The sequence below is a fragment of the Arvicola amphibius genome, chromosome 6 (genome assembly GCF_903992535.2).
Source record: "Arvicola amphibius chromosome 6, mArvAmp1.2, whole genome shotgun sequence".
In the NCBI taxonomy this organism is placed as follows: Eukaryota; Metazoa; Chordata; class Mammalia; order Rodentia; family Cricetidae; genus Arvicola; species Arvicola amphibius.
The window spans coordinates 112,638,315-112,659,164 of record NC_052052.2 but is presented as its reverse complement, the minus strand read 5'-3'; the positions used below and the strand labels follow the sequence as shown (position 1 = coordinate 112,659,164).

General features: G+C 43.7%; 1 protein-coding gene across 1 annotated transcript in view; it reads right to left on the bottom strand.

Annotated features, from left to right (window-relative positions):
• Positions 1-20,850, bottom strand: part of Adarb2 (adenosine deaminase RNA specific B2 (inactive)) — a gene marked incomplete at its 5' end in the record, with an annotated part of 191,617 nt that overhangs the window by 4,436 nt on the left and 166,331 nt on the right. Inside the window, one exon of the mRNA XM_038334718.1 lies at positions 18,189-18,370. Within this exon, the coding sequence (XP_038190646.1) occupies positions 18,189-18,370 (182 nt within the window). The remainder of the gene's footprint in view (positions 1-18,188; positions 18,371-20,850) is intronic.

Sequence of the window (20,850 nt, the reverse complement as noted above, 5' to 3'; positions counted from 1 at the left end):
CAGGTTATTCTAAGCTAAGCTCCCCATGTGCCTGAGTGGGTCTGTTGACCCTTGAAGAATCTGGTAGTGCTTAGGAGGCTTCCAGAATTCTCATGAAAACCCTCGTTTTACAGTGCACCTCTCCTCCCCTGTTGGGCCATTGTACTGATGTTCTGATGTGGGATTCCCTTCTGTAGGCTGTGAATATGTTTTATTACCATTGGTTAAGAAAGAAGTTGCTTTGGCCTATGACAGGGCAAGATATAGGTAGGTGAGAAAACTAAACTGAATGCAGGGAGAAAGAAGGCAGAGTCAGGCAGATGCCATGTAGTTGCCTAAGGAGAGAGGAGCAAGCTAGTCACCGAGGAAGCAAGATATGTAGAAAATGAGGTAACACCATGGCCATGTGGCAATACACAGACTAATAGAAATGTGTTAATTTAAGATGTAAGGGCTAGCTAGAAATATGCCTGAGTCATTTGCCAAACAGCATTGTAATTAATATAGTTTTTGTGTGATTACTCAGGTCTGGGTGGCTGGGAAACAAAAAAGCAGTCTCTGTTTACAGTGTTCAGGTGGGACATGACCCTTACACAGTAGAACAGAGGGAAAAAGTGAAGACTTTCTACTCTGGGTGATAGTCTCTGGTCAGTATGGGGTTTCATGCATTCCACATTATATTCTGTGCTCCAGCCTCACCTCCTGCCTGACTGTCTCTCAGTGCTCCTCATTATGATGAGAACTTCCTAGAAATGTTGGGGTGAGTTTTCTGGTAACTACAACAAATACCTGCCCTCTCTGATCATACCAAGTGCCCAACACAGTCAAGAGTCTGGAGGTTTCTCATTTATTTGTCTCACTGCTACTTTTCTTGAAGGTTATGGTTGCTGACCCTTGATATCTAGGGAGGGATCATCTAAATAAAAACACAGTTTGGAGACATGTCACCCAGATGAGTAGAGCCAGATGGTTTCCACAGCAACCCCATGCATAACAAATCACACCCTCCTAAGTTCTGTGGGATCTTCGGTATGGCTCAGTCTTAGCTTGGAGTCTTGGGGAGCCACCCTGAAAGTCAACAGACAATGAAGTCAACCTCTGGTCCAGGCACTTCAGTGATGCTCTGGAGAGTTTGGTTTCCAGCCCAGAAGCCCTTGTCAGTTGCTCTCTCTCCATGCCTCTTGCATCTCTCAGCCTCCACAGCGCCTATATATAGCTTCAGCTGCAAGCATCTTGCAGCTCCACAGGTCCAAACTCAGCCCAGATAGATCTCTCTCTCCTCTTGTGTAGTTTTAGCATGGGAAGGTCAAACCTGTTACTTATCCAGCCCTGCATGTCCATTTCTGCTTCTCTAGCCATGGACACTAGACAGATGGGCCCACGAACAGACATTTCCAGCCCATAGCCAGCTCCATGCAGTCAAGGACAGCTATGAACGCAGCCCACCACAAAATCAGTAACTTACTGTATTCATTACTTTTTCATTGCTGTGACAAAATACCTGACAACAAGCAATTTAAGGAAGGAAGAATTGTTTTCCTGGCTTACAGTTGGAGGAGACACACTCCATCATGGTGGGGAAGGCGTGACAGGCAACAGTGGGAAGCTGGATGGCCATATTGCCTCCACGGACAGGAAGCAAAAGGTGAATAGGAAGTGGGGTTGGGTTTATACAATCTCAAGGCCTGAATCCCACTTCCTTCAGCCGGGCTCTATTTGTGAAAGGTTCTACAACCTTCCTAAACAGTCCCAGCAGGTGGGAACCAATCATTACATGAGTCTATAGGGGGACATTTCACATTCAAACCACAACACTCAAAACATTTCTATTTTTTTTTGTAACTTGCATGATTCTCCCACATGAATTTTGTGGAAAACATTGTGTTAAATTTTCAAAAGAATGGACATACCTGAGAGCTTTTCTTAGTTTGCCCATTTATCATATGTGTGTCTAGAGGCTGCAGGGAGGCACCAAAGGTTTTGACAAGAGTGTTTGGTCGAGTGGGATGTCCCTGGGATGCGCTACACTCAGTAGAGAAGCCCACATGCTGGGAAGCAGTTCAGGTATAAATCACAACTGGGTGAGAACACCGGGAGGTCAGGGGCCTATATGCAACTCCGTGTAAGGGGGTAGCTCTCCTCTCCGTGGGAGATCTGCTCACACTGTGTGCTACACAGTCACAGACTTCAGGATCCTCCCGTGTCCCCAGCTCCACCTCAGTCTTCTTGGATGGAACGGAGGCATACTCTCTCTCGGTGCATGGTCGTTTAGTTTGCCAGTTGCCACCTAAACAGCCCAGCCCTAGACTGAAAGTCACCCTGTGACCTTCTGGTCATGGATGGACAATGTTGAACATTCAGGCAAATTTTATCCACATCAGCTCTTTTCCTTAGAAGTGGTTCACTGCCGTGGCTACCTACCCCTGAGAGCTAGGCAGGGGAGACAATCTGGCCCATTGGCAGCCATGGACTGTCCTACTGGGCAGGGACCATCTCGGCAGGAAGAGACAGCTGCTGAGGTCAGGGATGACTGGGTACGAAGAGATGTGATCACTGCATTGGAATTGTGGGCAGCCAGACTCAGCAGCCTGGCATCTCCTCCATCTCTGCAGGTTCCCCTGCCCCTCCCCAGTCTCTCATCCCTCTGGTTTTTGTGCTGGGATTGACCACTGAAGCATGCATTTGGGGCTTCTCCAAAATCCTAAACTCTGAATTCAGAGGAAAGCCTTCGAATGTCTGAGGTCAACACACGACCTGCCTGCTACCTTGCAATTCATTACCCCCCCTCCCCCAACCCCCGCCCGTTCTCTTCCTATTACTGCTTTCCTGGAGACAACATTGAGCTTTGCCATGGGCTCTCAGAAAGCAGACACCTGCATTTGGGGACGGCTCAGCTGTGAACTGGCTGGACGCTGCTCTCAACACCCTTGCCTGCCAGACTCACTAGAGCCCAGACAGTCCAGGGAGGCAGCCGTGAACATTCTTGTGTCTACACGTGAAGAATGTAGGGGAAGGAAGGGAGGAGTGCTATCCAACAGATGGAAGCCGCAGGCCGACAGACTTGAACTAACTGTGAAAACAAGACTTGGGAACTGCAGAGACTTGGTTCCCAGCCTGTCTTTGGCCTTGGCACACACCATTTATTCCCTTTTGATCACTGATGATGGCAACTTCATTTCCTAAGGTTAAGTGAAGATGACTTGAGACAGAAAGGAGCACTTTCTAAACATCAAATGCTCTAGTAATTGTTATTCAGAGGAAGATTTTAAGGTCACCTCTAGTTTGTTTAGTCTTCTCCAAGTCACACACCAAGACATTCCCAGGTATAGGACAGAAAATATGTCAGGCTCAGTGATTAATTACCTAATTGTTATAGGGAATGGAGTAACTAACCAGCAAGCAGAAGTCAGGATTATTTTTATATTAAACATACATTTAGTTTGACTTTTATACATTTGTCCAACATTTAACATTAATATCCCTGTTGGAGTTATCATTGTCTTCTTATACTCTGAGCCACTACTTTAAGGATTATTTTTATTCTATTCTCTACCCGCAAAAACAAAAATCCTCTCCAAAGCAACCTGTGGGAATGGAAATCCAGCCTTTGATGTCATTAAAAGTTTTCTGCAAAGAAATATCACTTGAAATGTCAACTGTTAGTGCCAGAAGAGCAATTTTGACAGTGCTGTAATTATTAACTGGGTTCTGACTATAGTAAAGGAGATGGAGCTGTGTGCCGGGCTCACTTGAACGCAGTGTGCAGATTTACCAATGTGCCATGAAACATGATCACCGCCCAGAATGCTCGCATCAGGCTGACACCACAGTCTTTCTCTGTAGGGCCAACGTCGTAAGGGCAGGCAACACATGCAGTTGTCAGGGGACAGTGTCTTGGGACAGTGTTGGAGTGCGGGAGAGTCTAGTTCCTTAGCCACTGGTCAGCACCAGGTTATTTCTTTCCATGGAAAGGCCCCCAGTGGCATGGTGAGGAAGAAGCTCTGGGTGTGGTCTCTGAGTCATCATGAAGACTACTTCCAGATTTGTTCCACTCTCACATGCATGTTTTCCTGTCCTATGTGATTCTTTTTATTTTCCATTTCCCCCATCCCCACTCTGTGCCACATTCACATGCACAACCCCTCTGGTGTGAACTGGGCCTTGAAGATATGTTAATAAGATAATTATGTGACACCTGGAATCTTTGGTTTTGGTCCTTAGAAATACATTTGGTTTCTATGAAACCTTTTTCACATATATAAAAGAGTTCATTCACTACATAGAGATTTTGTAATTTTAAGCCAATGCTCCAGGTACCTTTTTGGATTCTTGTAAAACTAACCTTCATTGGCCTGGAAGGGGCATGATACCTACAGTAGAGTGAACAGATGACCTACAGGAAAAAGCTCGTGTCTAGAAGATAATGGGTGGATAATGTGGTTCAGTTTTACAAGAGTTTAAAGACCATGGACTATACTGCTTAACTCTACCAATAATAAGAGTTTTAGGTTTTTCTTGCTAAGACGAAGGAACGTCCTCTCAGGCTTGAAAAGGGAAGACTGATTTGTGCCTAACATAACGTCTCAATGGTTATGGGTAGAGATACAAATTTCACAAATTACAGGGACTATTCTTCCTGATGCAAGATGAAAAGATTTAACATTAAAATAAAGTCTGTTGATGCTCTTGGGATGTAGCTGTAGATTACTTGCCTAGCATTTATGACGTCCTAAGTTTGACTCTCAGTACTGCATCTGCATAAAACTAGGTATGGTGGTGCATGCATATAATCTTTGCACTAGGAGGGTGCAGGCAGGAGGACCAGAAATTCAAGGTCATCTTCAGCTAGATAGGGACTGGGAGGCCAGTGAGCTACATGGGACTCAGTTTTGAAAAATAATGAAATAAATAAATACCAACCTCTAAGGATACAATAAAATATACAATATGTCATGCTAAGATTCACTTCCATGATACCTAATACCTAATAATCTAGAATACTAAGCATGTACAGTAATACCTATTGTCCCCAGTTCAGTATTAAGTATCTCCTCAGGATTATTCTGAAATTCCCTTTCAGTGGCAGACACCAGCTGATCAAAATCTTCTAGCTGACATGGGGCCCAATTCCAGTTAAGATTTAGGAAATGGATTTGGTATTTTGAAAAATGAGTATTGTGTTGATTACAGTTCAAGAAAAAAGAATACCCCTGGTGAAGAATCAATATTCAGAAACCTAGTACTGCAGGTGGAATTTTATGTCCTGCAAGCTTCTTCCAAGTCACCACACAGAGGCTAAATGTTAATTACAAATGCTCGGTCAATAGCTCAGGCTTGTTACTAGATAACTCTTACATTTACATCAACCCATATTTCTTATCTGTGCTTTGCCACATGTCCTTTTCTCAGTACGGCATGCCCATTTTGCTTCTTTTTGTGTCTGCTGGTGACTCTGGACTCTGCCCTTCTTCTCCCCAGCACTTTCAGTTTCACTCTTCCTCCTCACCTTATCCTGTCCAGCTTCTTTATTAAACCAATCACAATATATATTCAAAGAGAGTAAAGGAACGTTCCACACAGTACTGTGAGCAAATGACTGGGATTAAGTTGATGGAATCCATGGTACACTGGTTGGTTTTTGTTAACTTAACACAAACTTAGGCATATCTGGGAAGAGGGAATCTTAATTGAGACAATGCCTCCATCAGACTGGCCTGTAGGCAAGTCTGTAGGACAGCTTCCTGATCAGTGTTTGATGTGGAGGGCACAGCTCACTGGAGGTGGTACCATTCTGAAGCCGGTGGTCACTGGTGGTATAAGAGAGAAGGCTGAGCAAGCCAAGGGGAGCAAGCCAGTTAAGTGTTCCCCCACGTCCTGCCTCAGCTCCCACCTTAAGTTCCTGACCTGACTTTCCTCAGTGATGGATTCTGACCTGGCTTGTGAGCTGACATAAATCTTTTCCTCTCTAAGTTACTTTTGGTCATGGTGTTTTACCACAGCAACAGAAACTCTGACTAAGACACACAGTGCCATGTTTCTTACTTTGCAGACTACCTTGACCAAAGATTCTATGAACTTTCTCTTTAGCATCTAGAAACCAAAACAAGTAAAAAATAAAATCGACAGAATAGAAACCCTAAGAAACATTTGCCTTTAATGAGTTATTTTGTAATGAAATAATAACAGTGTATAATTTGATTTCTGAAATTGACAAAATTATGTTTTAACAATGTAGCATTATATATTTAGCTTATTATAAAGCTAATGCTGGAAATAATCAGATCTGACAGTTCTGGAGGTCAGAAATCTACAGTGAAAGCAGGGCCATGCTTTCTGGAAGTTTCTGGGGAGGAGTCTTCCTTGACCTGTCTATCTTCTAGAACCTGCAGGTATTCTTTGGCTTACGGTTGCATCACTTCAATCTCTTCTTTTGCCTGCATAGGCCTTTTTTTTTGAGACTTTCTTTTTGTAACAACAAATGTGGTTGCCCATGGGGGTCCTCTGAAATGATTTTGTCAGCTTCTCCCCATTTCATGAATTTTAATCAAAATTGCGAGCCTCTCCCTTCCAAATACGACATTTTACAGAAACCCCACTTGTGTGCCACTTCCTGGAGTAATCCCACACTCTGGGTGTCTCTTCCTGGCTTTCTCAGAGACACTTCCTGGAAACCACCATCCTCTGAGCATCATTTCCCGGTGTTATCCCACACTCTGGCACCACCTACTGGCCAAAAGACAGATCTACAGACCAGAGAGTTTGCATCCTTCTCTCTGGGGCAATCTGTTTGCCCTTCTTCTTGCCTTCAGCCATGCTAGTCCTGGTGGAAGACTGTGGTCAGATACCTTAATGGTAGCTGCTCATTTCTCAGGTTTGTGGAATAAATGAAGGAAACACACGTCAGAGTGGGTCTGTCTTAACGCAATAGGCTCTTTGATTTGGAAACTTGTATAAGAGCCCCGGAGAGTGAGGGGGTGGGGAAAGTGTCCCTGAAGGATGATGGAATTTGATGAAAATTCCAGGATCAGCTACAACCTTTTCCTTAGTGATGTTTCTGAACAGTCATGGGGGGAAACCTCCCCAACCTCTACCAAATCCTCTACCAAAGTCATCTTGAGCAGACAAATGTCAATGCAAGTTTGCCTGATACTCAACACAGAGATGTGTTGACATTTGTAATTGGGTTAATCATCTTTGGTGAAGTTTTTGAAAGGATCTCTCTTGCTCCAAAGTCGATCTGTGGAGAAAATCAGCCAGTCTCCATCACCTTTGCCTCAGACATTCTGGAGGTTGGTGGGGGTGGGGCACGCTCACTTCGGTTGTCTGGCTTGTCTTTTCAGTTCACACAATTGTGTTAACAAGGCGGGCTCAGAAATAGGCCAAGGTCAATTCTCACCTCTATGACTTCCTGGTAATGCCACCTCTGATAAGTTAATTAACCCAGTATCGCTTCTCCTCTCACCAGAATTTGATTATTACAACAGTTATTATGACCACTGCTCTTAGTTCCATCATCTTTTAAGAGTGGAGACAGACTGTCCACGATTCATCAGTGGAAATTAGCTTTATGCTGGCACATATCTATATGAAGACGCCTTACTTTAAAGAAATCCTTATTTGTTTTTCTTTTTTTAAAAGGCATTATATAAGTGAGACATTACAACATGTCTTTAAATAGCTGGTGAGCCTACTATATTTAAAATGTAATTCACTCTCCCCAAATTAAATTTACACAAGACCTTTCAGGGATGTAATTTTTATATGAAGTGAGGCGAGTCTATAATACAGGGGAGCATTACATTTAATTTTGCAAAATGAATGGAGTAGCATGATTCCAGGCATGCATGGAATCATAAAGCTGCAGGGATAGAATGGGCCTTTTGAATTTAATATTTAATATACTGCCAGATATCCTGTGTACCCTGTATAATCTCTCTCTCTCTCTCTCTCTCTCTCTCTCTCTCTCTCTCTTTCTCTCTCTCTCTCTCTCACACACACACACTTTAACAGAAACAGAATTGTTAAAATTTACCGTATTAATGCCATTCTATTCATTATCACGAACATGAACACCATCATAATTGCCAGTAATTTTATAGCTACTCTCCTGTCTTAATAGAGCATATTCAGTGGGACATATATGATATGTGCAGTGAAGCCTGGTATGTCATGTGGTGAGGCTGTCTTAACACGTTCTCAGCGTATGTGAAATGTAAACCAAGGGGGCTGGGGAGACGGTTCAGTGGGTGAAAGCATTTGCTGTGCAAACATGAGGACCAGAGTTTGAATCCAGAGAACCTATGTAGAAGCTTGGCGTGGCTATGAGGCCTGGCTTCTTCTGTATCGGTTGGGGATAGACCCCAGGTCCTCACGTGTGTGTGGCAAGCACCTACAAGGTTGTCTCCCAAGGCTGAGTTAAGGTATCTTATGGTCTGCCTTCTTCCCTGTTTCCCTTACAGACACATTGAAAGCCCTGAAGAAAAGACTGTTGTGAACTAGTCTTGGAATTGGAACCCAACTCATTTTCAACAAAATCAAGTAGAGAGTTAGCTTCTCAAACTTTGGGAAGCTGGCACTAGCCAGCAGTGTTTCTCAAAGAATATTTTTGTCTTTCATTGGCTTATCCTTAGACTGCAACCAGAGAACAGCCTGCTCCTCGGAATTCCCTTGGAAGCTGGGCGGTGGCTCACACTTTTAATCCCAGCACTAGGGAGGCAGAGGCAGGTGGATCTCTGTGAGTTCAAGGCCAGCCTGGTCTACAAGAGCTAGTTCCAGGACAGGTTCCAAAGATACAGAGAAACTCTGTCTCAAAAAACAAAACAAACAAATAAACAAACAAAATAAGAAATTTCCTTGGAAACTCTTTCCTCATTTTCGTCTTCCTCCCCCTTTGCTTCTTCCTCTTTCTTCCCCATCCTCCATTCTCTCATTCCTCCAAATAATGTCTTTATATATACATCAATGTAGGACTGTGCCTGGTACTTGTATGTAATGAGTTCCTATTCATTGAATAATATGGTCAGCATCTCCCAACTTCTACCTAAGATTGAGTGAGGAAATAAACACCTGAATGATGCAAATAAACGTGTTGATATTTGTATGAATTAGATGTAGTGGCAATGAAAATACTTTCCTTGGATCAGTGACAACAGGATAAAAGATCCGTTCTTTTTATTTTTCTTGAGACTGAGTCTCACTATACAGCCCATGCTGTCTTTAAACTTGTGGTCATTCAGCTTCAATCTCTCTCTCTCTCTCTCTCTCTCTCTTTTTTTTTTTTGGTTTTTCGAGACAAGGTTTCTCTGCAGCTTTTTTAGAGCCTGTCCTGGAACTAGCTCTTGTAGACCAGGCTGGCCTCGAACTCACAGAGATCTGCCTGCCTCTGCCTCCCAAGTGCTGGGATTAAAGGCGTGCGCCACCACCGCCCGGCTCAGCTTCAATCTCTAAATGATAGAATTACAGATGTGTACTATTAAGCTTTACTTTTTATTTTATTTTTTATTTCTTTCTATCTATCTATCTATCTATCTATCTATCTATCTATCTATCTATCTATCTATCTATCTATCTATTTTAGAGGCTTTGTGTTTTATAAAACCAGAGCTGGCTGAACTTTGGGGGTACAACAGCTCGAGGATGGGTGAAGCTGTCTGTTGGTCCCCACCCCCGAGGGCCGGGGAAGGGGGGGTTTCATGCCAACAGCTGAGGCTCCTCTCAGCTCCCGGGCAGATGCTCAAGCAGGGAGAGGGATGGTCACGGGGAGAGGGAAGCTCCTGTAAGCTTTACTTTTTAAAAGTGTATTCTTATTTGTGTGTGAGTGTCTATGTGGGCTCATGTGCATCCGTTTGAAGGTGTTGCGGGAGGCCTGGAGTTGGATCCCTGGAGGTAGGGTTGTGAGTTGGGTGCTGGGAGCCAACTGTGGTCCTCTGGAAACAAGTGCTCTTAACCTCAGGGCCACGTCTCCATCTGTCCAAATACTCCCCCTCCCAAATAGACAAAACGAGCAAACCTGTTTAGTTTAGCAGACTCTCTGATCTAAATAGAAATGTCAAAAGAAAATCTAGGACACAGCCACACAGGCTCCTAGACTCACAAACTCAGCTAACCCAAAAGAAAGCAAGGAAGTACAAAGATCTCACCAACAGAGAAAGGTTTCTTTTCTTCTGGAGGATCTTCCCATACCCTATTCCGTATCTTCTTCCTCCTGTGGCCACTTGGGCCACCAGAGTAGCAGTTTTCCCCACTCTGCCCCTGTGCCTTGGTTTTTATTTTCCTTGTCCCGCACCCCTCTTTGGAGACAGAGTTAAACCATGAAGCCCTGGCTGGCCTGGAACTCAATATGTAGACTTCCAAAGCACAAAAAAAGTTGAACCAGGCAGGGGAATTGATGCCTGTGCTCTCTGTCCCCATATTGGACACGAAGCTTGGACGAGTACTTCCCTTCACAGTTTAAGTTTTGGATCCAATCTTTGCCAGATGAGGGGGAGTGCAGGCAGTTATCCTGTTCATTGTATAGATGATGCCTAAGTGAAGGGAGTCAAGAGGATTGCCTGGGCCCTCGTGGGGCATTGGGAGGACTCAATCCAACTTCTGAAGCTGCCTAGTTCTAGGTCTAGGTCTAAGTTAGAGGCTGTGAGGGGCCAATGGCCTGTATACCGCTAATACTTACAAACAACAAAAAAGTACATGGGATTTACTAAAAACTTCTATGGAAGTTTGTCAGTTGCTAACATCATGTGCCCAAATCTGATATAATATAAAATGATGCTACAAAGTAATCTCTAGATGAAAGAATTTGCTCTCACAACATTTGAGTTATTTTCAAAACATCACTAATCTCATAAACTTCTCTTGAATTAGAGGGGATCAGAACTCCATATAAGATTCACAAACACCAAAGTAGGACTGTGAATGACTCCAGAACAGGTATCCGGAGTGTCAAAAGCAAATAGAATTGGGCAAAATTTAGCCTATAATTGGTGAAGGTTTCAATGTGTATTAAACTTCTAAGTTGTCAGGAAACACAATGTCTAAAACAGCTTTTAGATATGTTTGCTATTATTTTTTGCTGTTTCAGGACAACCAGTACCAGGAAGTAAGAGAAGTCACGCCCCTGTTTCTATTAGAAATGCGGCAGTATTCATCACATGAAACTGAAACAGTGGTCGTCAACTCACGGTTCTCACGACCAATTCTCTGGCCTGACTCTGGCCTCAGATTTCTTGATTGTTGCTATAACCTCACTTTGTACCATAAAAATAATCATTGTTCTATTTTCAGCGTGGGTTCAGAAAGGTCAAGATTAAAACCTGCATCTAGGGCTGGTGGGCTGGCTCAGTAGATAAGAGACCTGCTGCCATGCTTATGACCAGAGTTCAGTCCCAGTGACCCAGATAGTAGACGGGGAGGAATGACTCTTCTGGGTCGTCCTCTGGCTTCCACAAGCATGCTTCCCCATACACAAGTAAATAAGCATAAATCCACACCTGTTAAATGTGCTATTATAGTTTGACTATTGAAATGGTTATTTTTCTTTTGCTGTGATAGGATATACCCACAAAAAGCAGCTTAGAGAAGATAGGATTTATTTCATTTTACAGTTCCAGAGGGGTAGAGTCCATCATGGCGGGGAAGACATGTCAATAGGAAGAAAAGACATGGAGGCAGAAGCAGGAAGCTGGTGTTCAAATCACACTCAGGGAGCAGACAGGGGACAGGGAGGAGAAAGGAGGGAAGAGAGAACCAAATGCAAAGCCATAAACCTTCGAAGTCCATACTCAGTGACGTGCTTCCCACAGCAAGGTTCCACAGCCTTCCCTAACAATGCTACCAAATGGGACCTCTTGTTCAAATAACGCAACTACGGGGGGCATTTCTCATTCAAACCAGCACAGCTATGTTATCTAGACCCCTTCATCCCATTGCAAGTATTATTACTTGAAGGGAGGAAAAGTTAGCCGTGATGTTGAAAGCTTCAAGGAGCATATATCTTCAGTTTGGTTGGACAAGCTGCTAAAGTCACTTTCTGTTTTATGGCACCTTTCCCCCTAAGAGCACGAGTATTCAAAGTATAGATTTTATTAGTTATTACCTCACTATTGTGTTTTCATAAGAAGGCTCATTGGCAGACTTCTTTAGGGTAGCCCTTTCAGGTAATGATGCGACCTCCCCCGGCCCCGCCCACCACACGGCAGCACCCAATGATTGAAGGTTTGGGCCAGCCTCAGCACACTCACGGATTTCTGGTCCTGAAGTTGGCTGCAGTTTAGCTTGTGTTATGCAGAATATTTTAAGTCTGTCTTTGAGACATTACTATGCACTCTGTGCCCGTAGCAACGAGGGTATCCTTTTCAGCTTGGCTGGTTCTTTTTAACCCAGAACTGATTCAGTCATATCCAAATTGCAGGGCTTCATTCTCCTAATGCATGCGCGTCACCTCTTAAGGCGACTCTGCAAACTGACCTTGAGGGAAGTTAATTTGCTTGTTTGAGTGTGATTATTATTATTATCTTTATGCCACACCTCATCCTCCCCGTTCTTGTTTTTTTTTCTCCCAGAAATTGGGATGATTTCTTTTTAAAATTTGCATGATTCATTTTCAAATGTCCATCAAAGGCAATGAAATTACTGTGTAGGGGTTTGATCAGGTGGCACATCAAGGTTTAGTCTAATTTGCATCTCGACGGTAATGAAAACCATATTCTAAGTAAGTTAAGACTGACGGGTTCAGTCAGACCACACTGCTTGCAGGGCAGGCAGATGCCACATGGGCCTGGGGAGAGGACAAAGAGTCTCAAGGGCTGTGCTAGTATCCCAAGACCATCAGGTGGCCCTGGATTTCTCTAATTGTCTTTTTCTAGTCACAGATTTCACACATAACATTTAATTTTTTTTTTGCACATGCATGTGTGTTTGGAGGCCAGAGGCTGACTTCTGAGCGTCTTCCTCTCTCATTCTCCATGTTTATTATTACAAGTTTATCTCCATTACTACACATGTGTGATTTCACACTCCATGCATGTGGAGGTAGGATGACAACATACAGAGTCTAGTCTCTCCTGTTACGTCGTTGAGTTTCTCTTATTCTTACTGCTGCATTATTTATGTAATTTTATTCAACTTTGGTTTGGAGGAATCAAACTCTGGTTGTCAGGCTTGTGTGACAAATGCTTTAAACCACTGAGCCATCCTGTGGCCCTCCACATTGTGCTTTGAGATGGATACTCTTTAGAGAACCCAAAGCTGACCATTTTGTCAAGACTGACTGGCCAGTGAGCTTCAGGGATCTTCCTGTCTCTGCCCTTGCTGGTGCTCCTTTACAGGTATGCTGGCTTGTACGCTGGTGCTGGGCACCTGACTTAGGTCCCTTTGTTTGTTCAGTGCGTACTTTGCCAGCTGAGCCATCTCTACTGCCACAATAAAGAAAAGTTACCATTTTATTTATGTTGCCACGTTACTAGATGAGCATGTCACTTATAAAGAGCACAGACGGGAGACTGGATGCCCAAGAAGGGATGTACTGGTCCCCAGAGGATGGACAAAGACCACTTCCTTGACAGTGAGCTGGTAGGGAGGTTGTATCGTAGTTTCCATTTCTTAGTGTTTGTTAATTTTAAGTCACTGTTAAAAAGACTTATTTTATATGTGCGTTTCTGTGTGTGGGCATGTGCACATGAGTGCAGGTGCCCACAGGGATCTGAAGAGGGCATTGGATCCCTTGAACTGGAGTTACAGGTGATTGACAGCTGCTGGGAACCAAACTCAGGTCTTATGCAAGAACAGCAAGCATCCGAACTGATGAATCATTTGTCCCGCCCCTAAATCATGTTTTTTAAACTCTTAGGTAAATGCAGAAGAATGAAGACAACCCAAGGAGTTCGGAGCACAGAAAAAGAGAAAATGTAAACCCATTATAAGAAATTAAAAGTCCCTTAAACTTAACCAACACTAAATCTAAGAACTATGCCAGAATTTGGGGACATCTAGTATGGGGACCTTCACATATTCTTCCAAACTAGCCATTTCGCGACGGTGTCTAGGGCTAGTTTCATTACTCAGTTATAGTGAGTCCTCGTCACTTTAAGGAAAGAGGATAAAGTAAAACAAGGAATAATGAAAACAAAAAAGAGAAAGAATTTGGTCTTCAAGTAACATTTTCCCTGAATTGCTGAAATTATTGACCATTTAAAAAATAAATATAATTTTCTAGCCCTCAAGGCGAACCTTTCACCTCCGAGCTTGGCGATAGATGGGTCTGAGCCGTGTGAATGACTGTGATGGCAGCGGGCAGCTAAGAGTTTCGGACACACTCCAGCGCCTTGCCCCGCTGCTCCCACACCGCTCCTCCCGCAGTTAGATGTTGCTGCCTCTTTAACTAGCCTCGTTTCGCATTATTAGTTTTTATGCAGTTGAAAAAAAATAGCCATCTAAGAAGCTGTATTGCACTGCCACAGTATAAAGTCTGACATATTAGAAGAATTTAAAGTTTAAGCCAGATCTGAATCTAAATCCTTGTTCCTTTTGGTTAAATAGAGTGTCTTCAGGAATATATTGAATTTGCATGAGTCTCTTTTAGTGTTAATTAATGTGTATTCATGGATATGAAGGTCGCACATGTGTGCATGTGCATGTGGAGGCCAGAGGTCAACACCCAGTATCGTTCTTTAGGATCATTATCCACCTCCTGAGACAGGGTTTCTCAGGGACTCAGTCTCCAAGGAGACTAGATTGTCTGGACATCCGGCCACAAAGCTGGGTCTTTTAATGTGCGTTCAAGAGCTTGGGCTCAGTTCCTGCAAGGCAGGTATTTTAGACTGAGATAGCTCCCTAACCTTCCTTTGACATTTGAAAACTGGAGGGACTAGTATTAGGTTTTGGTTGGTTTGAAGATTGAATGAGATGATTCATGTCATAAAGTCAACACCGAGAGACAAGTGTTATCTCATTTCTCTAAATGGTTTTGCCACTCACTGGATACTTCTGAACTTTATAATAGTTGTACTGCTCAGAACATACCACTCTTCTTGCCTCCTTTCTGTCTCCAAAAGTATTACCCAGAGGCTGCTCATTTCTCAAGAGCTGTTATGGTTAGAGTTATGGATTCTGCAGCCTAGAACAAACCCAAAGGCAGCCTTGAAAACTTGAACCTTTCAGGTGAACTAAAACCCCTCCCATTATGTATATCATGGACCCCATCACACATTCTGTGTTGAGGGGCTAGGAACAAAGTGGGGGTAGAGGGGTGATGTAATAAACAGAAGTAGAGCAAGCACCCAGAGGGTAGGTTCCCCACTGTTTGTGGATATGAACCCAGCCTTATTAATATCAGCTCAGCCCTCAGGCTGGAGATAAAGTAATCACTCCTTGGCCAAGAGCTCAATGTTCTTAATAGTGAAATAAGACAAAGTCTTTTTTTTTTTTTTTGAGACAGGATTTCTCTGTAGCTTTGGATCTCATTCTGGAACTAGCTCTTGTAGACCAGGCTGGCCTCAAACTCAAAGAGAGCTGCCTACTTCTGCCTACTGAGTGTTGGGGTTAAAGGCGTGTGCCACCACTGCCCGGCTAAGACAAAGTTTTAATACAAACAGTTGTTAAACATTCCTGAGCAGTGTCACTTCCTGTGAGGTAGCCTTGTTGAGACTGGCCAACAGTTGAATACAAGGTCTCCTTAGCTGCACACTTGGAACCCCGGGATGTAGCAATGATCAATAACTCCTGTGCCTTTGAACACAGAATGACACTAGTCTCTCTGTGTATCTCAGGCTGATCTGTAATTCATTATGCATCAAGGTTGTCCTTGATCCCATGGTCCTCCCTCAGCTTCCTAAATACTCAAATTATAGGCCTGGGTCAATATACTCAGCTTCAGGAGTGATGGTTGAGCCCACTTTCCCAGTGCCATGAACTCTCCTCACTGCTAAAAGAAAGAAGAGTCTTAGTTAAGGACCCCAGGTGCTTAGAGAGCATCTAAATTGCCTGGGGTTTTAATGTGTGAAGGACCGAGTTGTGACACACAGAAGGGAACTCCTTTTCCACTTTCTCTGTTTTAGCTTTTTACGTCTGTGATCTTATTTAACATAACCTTCAAGTGGCCAATATTGTAGAATAAATGAATAAAAGGCTTCCTGGCAGCATCTCCTCTTAAGAACTTCCTCAACATAATTCTGCACTTTGCGTGGATTATTTCATGTCAGCCCCACCACAGCTCACACGAGGCCCCTTTTCACACCTGGTCTTTTTTTTTTTTTTTTTGGTTTTTCGAGACAGGGTTTCTCTGTGGCTTTGGAGCCTGTCCTGGAACTAGCTCTTGTAGACCAGGCTGGTCTCGAACTCACAGAGATCCGCCTGCCTCTGCCTCCCGAGTGCTGGGATTAAAGGCGTGCGCCACCACCGCCCGGCTCACACCTGGTCTTATAATGTGGAAGTATTTAAAAACTCTGGAAATAAGTCATAGGCCCAACTGCAACATACAGATATGCAGACATTCACATAGTACACAGTCGGACAGACAGACAGACAGACAAATACATACATATACAAAGGCACATAGACACACACAGACACCCCAAAACTGCTTTGTCTTACTTTTTTTTTTAAAAAAATATTTCCTGAGGCTCAAACTGTATTACTTTTCTCATTTCTTGTGGCCAAGTTACTTGACAGAAGCAACTTAAGAGAAAAAGAGCTTACACTGGCATGGTTTGAGGAGATACAGTCCATCACAGAGGAGCCTATGGAAGCTGGTTGTATTGGACAAACAGTCAGGAGACATTGCAGAGAGGAAGTGAGGCTATAAAACTCGAGGCTCACCCAGTGTCCTACTTCCTCTCATACGGCTGCACCTTCTAAAAGTGCACAGCCTTTCCAAACAGTGCCACTGGCTGGGGACTAATCTGAAAACCCAATAGCCTGTGGAAGGCATTTCACATTCACACCACGGCACAAGCTAAAAGCAAACCAACCAAGCTGGCGAATGCTCGCCTCCAGCTCCGGGAGCAGAGCCCGGGTCTGCTCATGCACAGGGAGTTCCACTGTTGCTCAGTGTGTCTTCCTGATTTTGCCACAGGTAGTTCCTCCAGAGAGGTCTCCTGATGCACAAGGGACAGCCACTTAAAGACCGAGAGTTCTTCCACCAAGTTCTCACCCCAGGGCTAACAGGACAGGATTAAAACCCACATGCTTCTTCCTCCTGCTCAGGTTGTCTCCCAGAAGCCTGGAAACTTCCAGTTACTACAGAAGTCCACTGGTCCCAGTGGATAAACACCCCCTTTACAGAGCCTTGGAGACTTCTCCCTGGCCCCTTCCGATGGCACACAAAATTTCACACCTTTCATTGTTTCCATGGCTGTGTGACCGATAACCTTTGCAACTAACTGTTGTTAGGCTGGGTGACACGTCTGTCTCCCTAACAGCACCTAGGCTCTACCGGAAGTAGCAAGTGTAGTTTGTTCTTCCTGCCAGGCCCTGAAACAGAGAGTGTCCTGGGTTCTGCAGCATGCTCAGGTGACCTGGGGGCTGACTGACCCTTCCAGTTTTTCTTTAGTTTGTGGTGTGTGTGTGTGTGTGTGTGTGTGTGGTGTTACAGTGTCGGGATGAACAGTGAGATGTCAGAGAACAACCTTGAGTGTCAGTCCTTGATTTTCACCATATTTGAGACAAGGACTTTTATTTGCCATTGCATAAATACATCAGGCTAATTGACTGGTGAGCTTCTGGGCATTCTGTTGTTTCCAGCTCCCGTCACCCTAAAAGAGTGCTGGAATTACAGATGGGTACTACCATGTTCATTTTTTTTCATGGATTCTGGGCATCTGAACTCATGTTCTCACACACCAGGGGCAGCTAAGGTGCTGGTGACTCCCTGAGCCTCATTACATTAGCAGGGTCTTTGTGTGAGCTACTTTAACCACTTTGGTGAAAACAAGATACGGACTAGTGATGCGCTAGGTCCCACATGAACTCACGCTGAAATGTTGCCTGTTATCAGGTATGCTGTGATCACATACACACACGCAAACGTGCACACACACAGGCACACACACGTCCATATTAAGTTTCTCCATTGTTGTCAATTTACTCATTATGTCTAAGATTGCCATTGCCAAGATGAATGCAATCAGACAAGGGTTGCAACCATGGGGCCTATGTTCAACAGCTTGAAGACAAGGAGGAGGACATTACAGGTCTCTGTCTTGAGACAGCTCTCTTACCACTAAGGAGAGGCTTGTTTTGCCGGTAGGAGGCAGGCAGCTGGCCGATGCCCTCCATCCTGTGGCTCATGACCCGTGCAAGGTGGCCCGTGTGGTGCAGGCTTCCCACAATGACGCTGTGAAGGTACACAGGCTCAATGAAGTGGCAGAGGAGAGCACCTTGCAGTCCCAGCACGTTCCAGCTAGAAGGAAAAGCAAGGGTGAAGTCAGTGGGATTCCTGTGTCTGCTGAGGATGCAGAGCTGGCAGCTCATGGGCCATTCAAGGAGCTGGGCCTGGGAGTGACATAGGTGTCGCGCTGTCCTTCAGCTGCCTGCTCCTTTTGTGTCCCCTTTTCCAACCTGGGGAACGGTGGCCTGGGAAGTTCTCAGAGGCAAGTTATCAGGGTGGCCTCTGATGATTCTGCTAGACTCTAAGGATCTAGTCCTGACTCTGATAGTGTCTCTGCATGTTCAGTAAACTCAACTTCCTTTTTTACGAGTCGTTAGAGAGACAGGAAGTGCCATTCTCTCAGTGACTTCAAATTAGATCGTTTAAAGGAAGATGCTTGGTTCCCAAAGTGAATCAGGAGGTTTTTCTTACATACTATCTGGGAAAGGTTCCGAAACTGAATTTGCTGATTTCTATTTGGGGAAAAGCATTGACTTCCATCCCCTTTGTCCTACTGTGCTGAAATTAAAGGACATTAAATGACCTTCTTTTGGTCTGGGGATTTTTTTTTTATATTAAAGAACGTATATCAGAGATGACTGACAATGGCCCTTTCTTTGAAATAAATACAGCTCTGGGTGACTGTTCTTACCTCTTCAAGCAGAGATGCCAGAGTACTGTGAGAAACGTTTCTTTTTTATCCCCCGACCTAAATTCAGGGTAGAAAGTTCAGTGTATCTACTACTTAAAGCAATGCTTGGTGGTTTCCACTCTAATGTGTTTCAAATGAACCACTGTTGGAGGCAGGCGTTCTGTAGCTAATTTCTTACATCATTGTTCTTTTTCATTAATTAACATTTTTCCACTGTTGGAGCCATTATTGTGGGACCTCCGTGCTGTACATCTCCTCCGATGATTAATAAGGAGTCATTATATCTCTCTTCCCGAAGCAGTCAATTAACACAGAATTCTTTCCATTAATTACCGAATGTGTCTCTACCTGGAGAGCAATCTGCTCCAAGAACCAGTGACACCAATTGCTTTCAAAAGTTCTCTTTAAATTTTATTCCGAAAACACAAGCAATTTAGCTGGCGATATTAATCTGCCTCGGAAGCATCATGGTGAATGAGAAACATCTTTTAATCTCATGCAAGAAAAGGCAGCCATCTGGCTGGCAAGGATTTCAGGGAACCACTCTCCCAGTCTCCCTCCGTAAATGCAGGTCATTAAAGTAATGTGTTCATCTACATAAAACTCAAATGGAATATAAAAGGTAATATTTATATACAAACAATTTAGTCCTACGATTTAAACAGTCGTTGGTTTTATGAAACATTTACTTTAGACTATCAGATTTGCATAGCTTCATTTAAAAATATTGTGGTCATTTTCTAGAAGTCACACCAGTTCTCTCAGCAAAGAAAGGGCTGTCCTTGGATACATGCGCTTTATGCCAGTGTAAATATCAGAATGGACGGAGACAAAGGGCATGTCTGGAAGAGGGACATGCCCTCATTCCTGATGTCTTTTGGCTGTAATGGTTCTGCTTCATTCTGAATTTTCACTACAAAGTGACACACCCGCTGTTGCCCTCACTTTTCACTGGCGAGTTACAGATTGTCCACAAAGCTCAGGGGAGGAGTCCTGTGAAATCTGAGCTCTTCCTGGGAGGAGGAAGAGTGTTCGTGGTTTTGAGTTGTGTTTGAGGAATTTGGCTTATCCCCTTATGTCTTTGTTTTTGGACATCTATTTATTTATTTATTATTATTATTATTTTTTTCATACAATATATTCTGATCATGTTTTTCCCCCTCTCTCAACTCCTCCCAGATTCTCTCCATCTCTTTCTCCACCCAACCTCATGCTTCTCTCTCTCTCAAATATAAGATGACCAAACCAAAGAACTCAACTCAAAACAAACAGAAAAACAAGATAAAGAAGTGAGAAGCTAAGAAGAGAGATAACGAGATGGATCAATGGGTAAAGATGTCTGCTGCCAAGTCTGGGGACCTGGGTTTAATCTCTAGAACCCAACGGTTGGCAGGAAAGTTGTCCTCTGGCCTCCACTTGTGCAGTGTGGCATGCCCTGGACCCCTCGCCCAATTAAATAAGAAAAATGTAGTAAATATTTTTAAAAGGTGAATGCATACTCTTGTAGTTTAGCTCCAGTACTTGAGAAATGAAGGGAGGAGAATTGTGAGTTGGAGACCAGCCTAGGCAAAACTCTGCTTGATACAAACAAACAGCACCCCCATAAATAAACAAACAATAAATACACACATAAACAAGTAAATATTGAGGAGGAATAAAATAGAATTGCTGCCATGTAGTGTTTTAGACATATTCTTTTCGGATTTGGAGATGGTGGGCAAGCATGCCAAGGAAAGGTTTGTAACAAAGGATGCTCAGAAAGTCTGTCAAGAGGCAACTATCCGAGCAAAGGGCTTTGGGTGACAGATGCAGAAGAGGAGCTTTCAACCCCTAGACTGTCAGTAAAATTTAGAAATTTCTT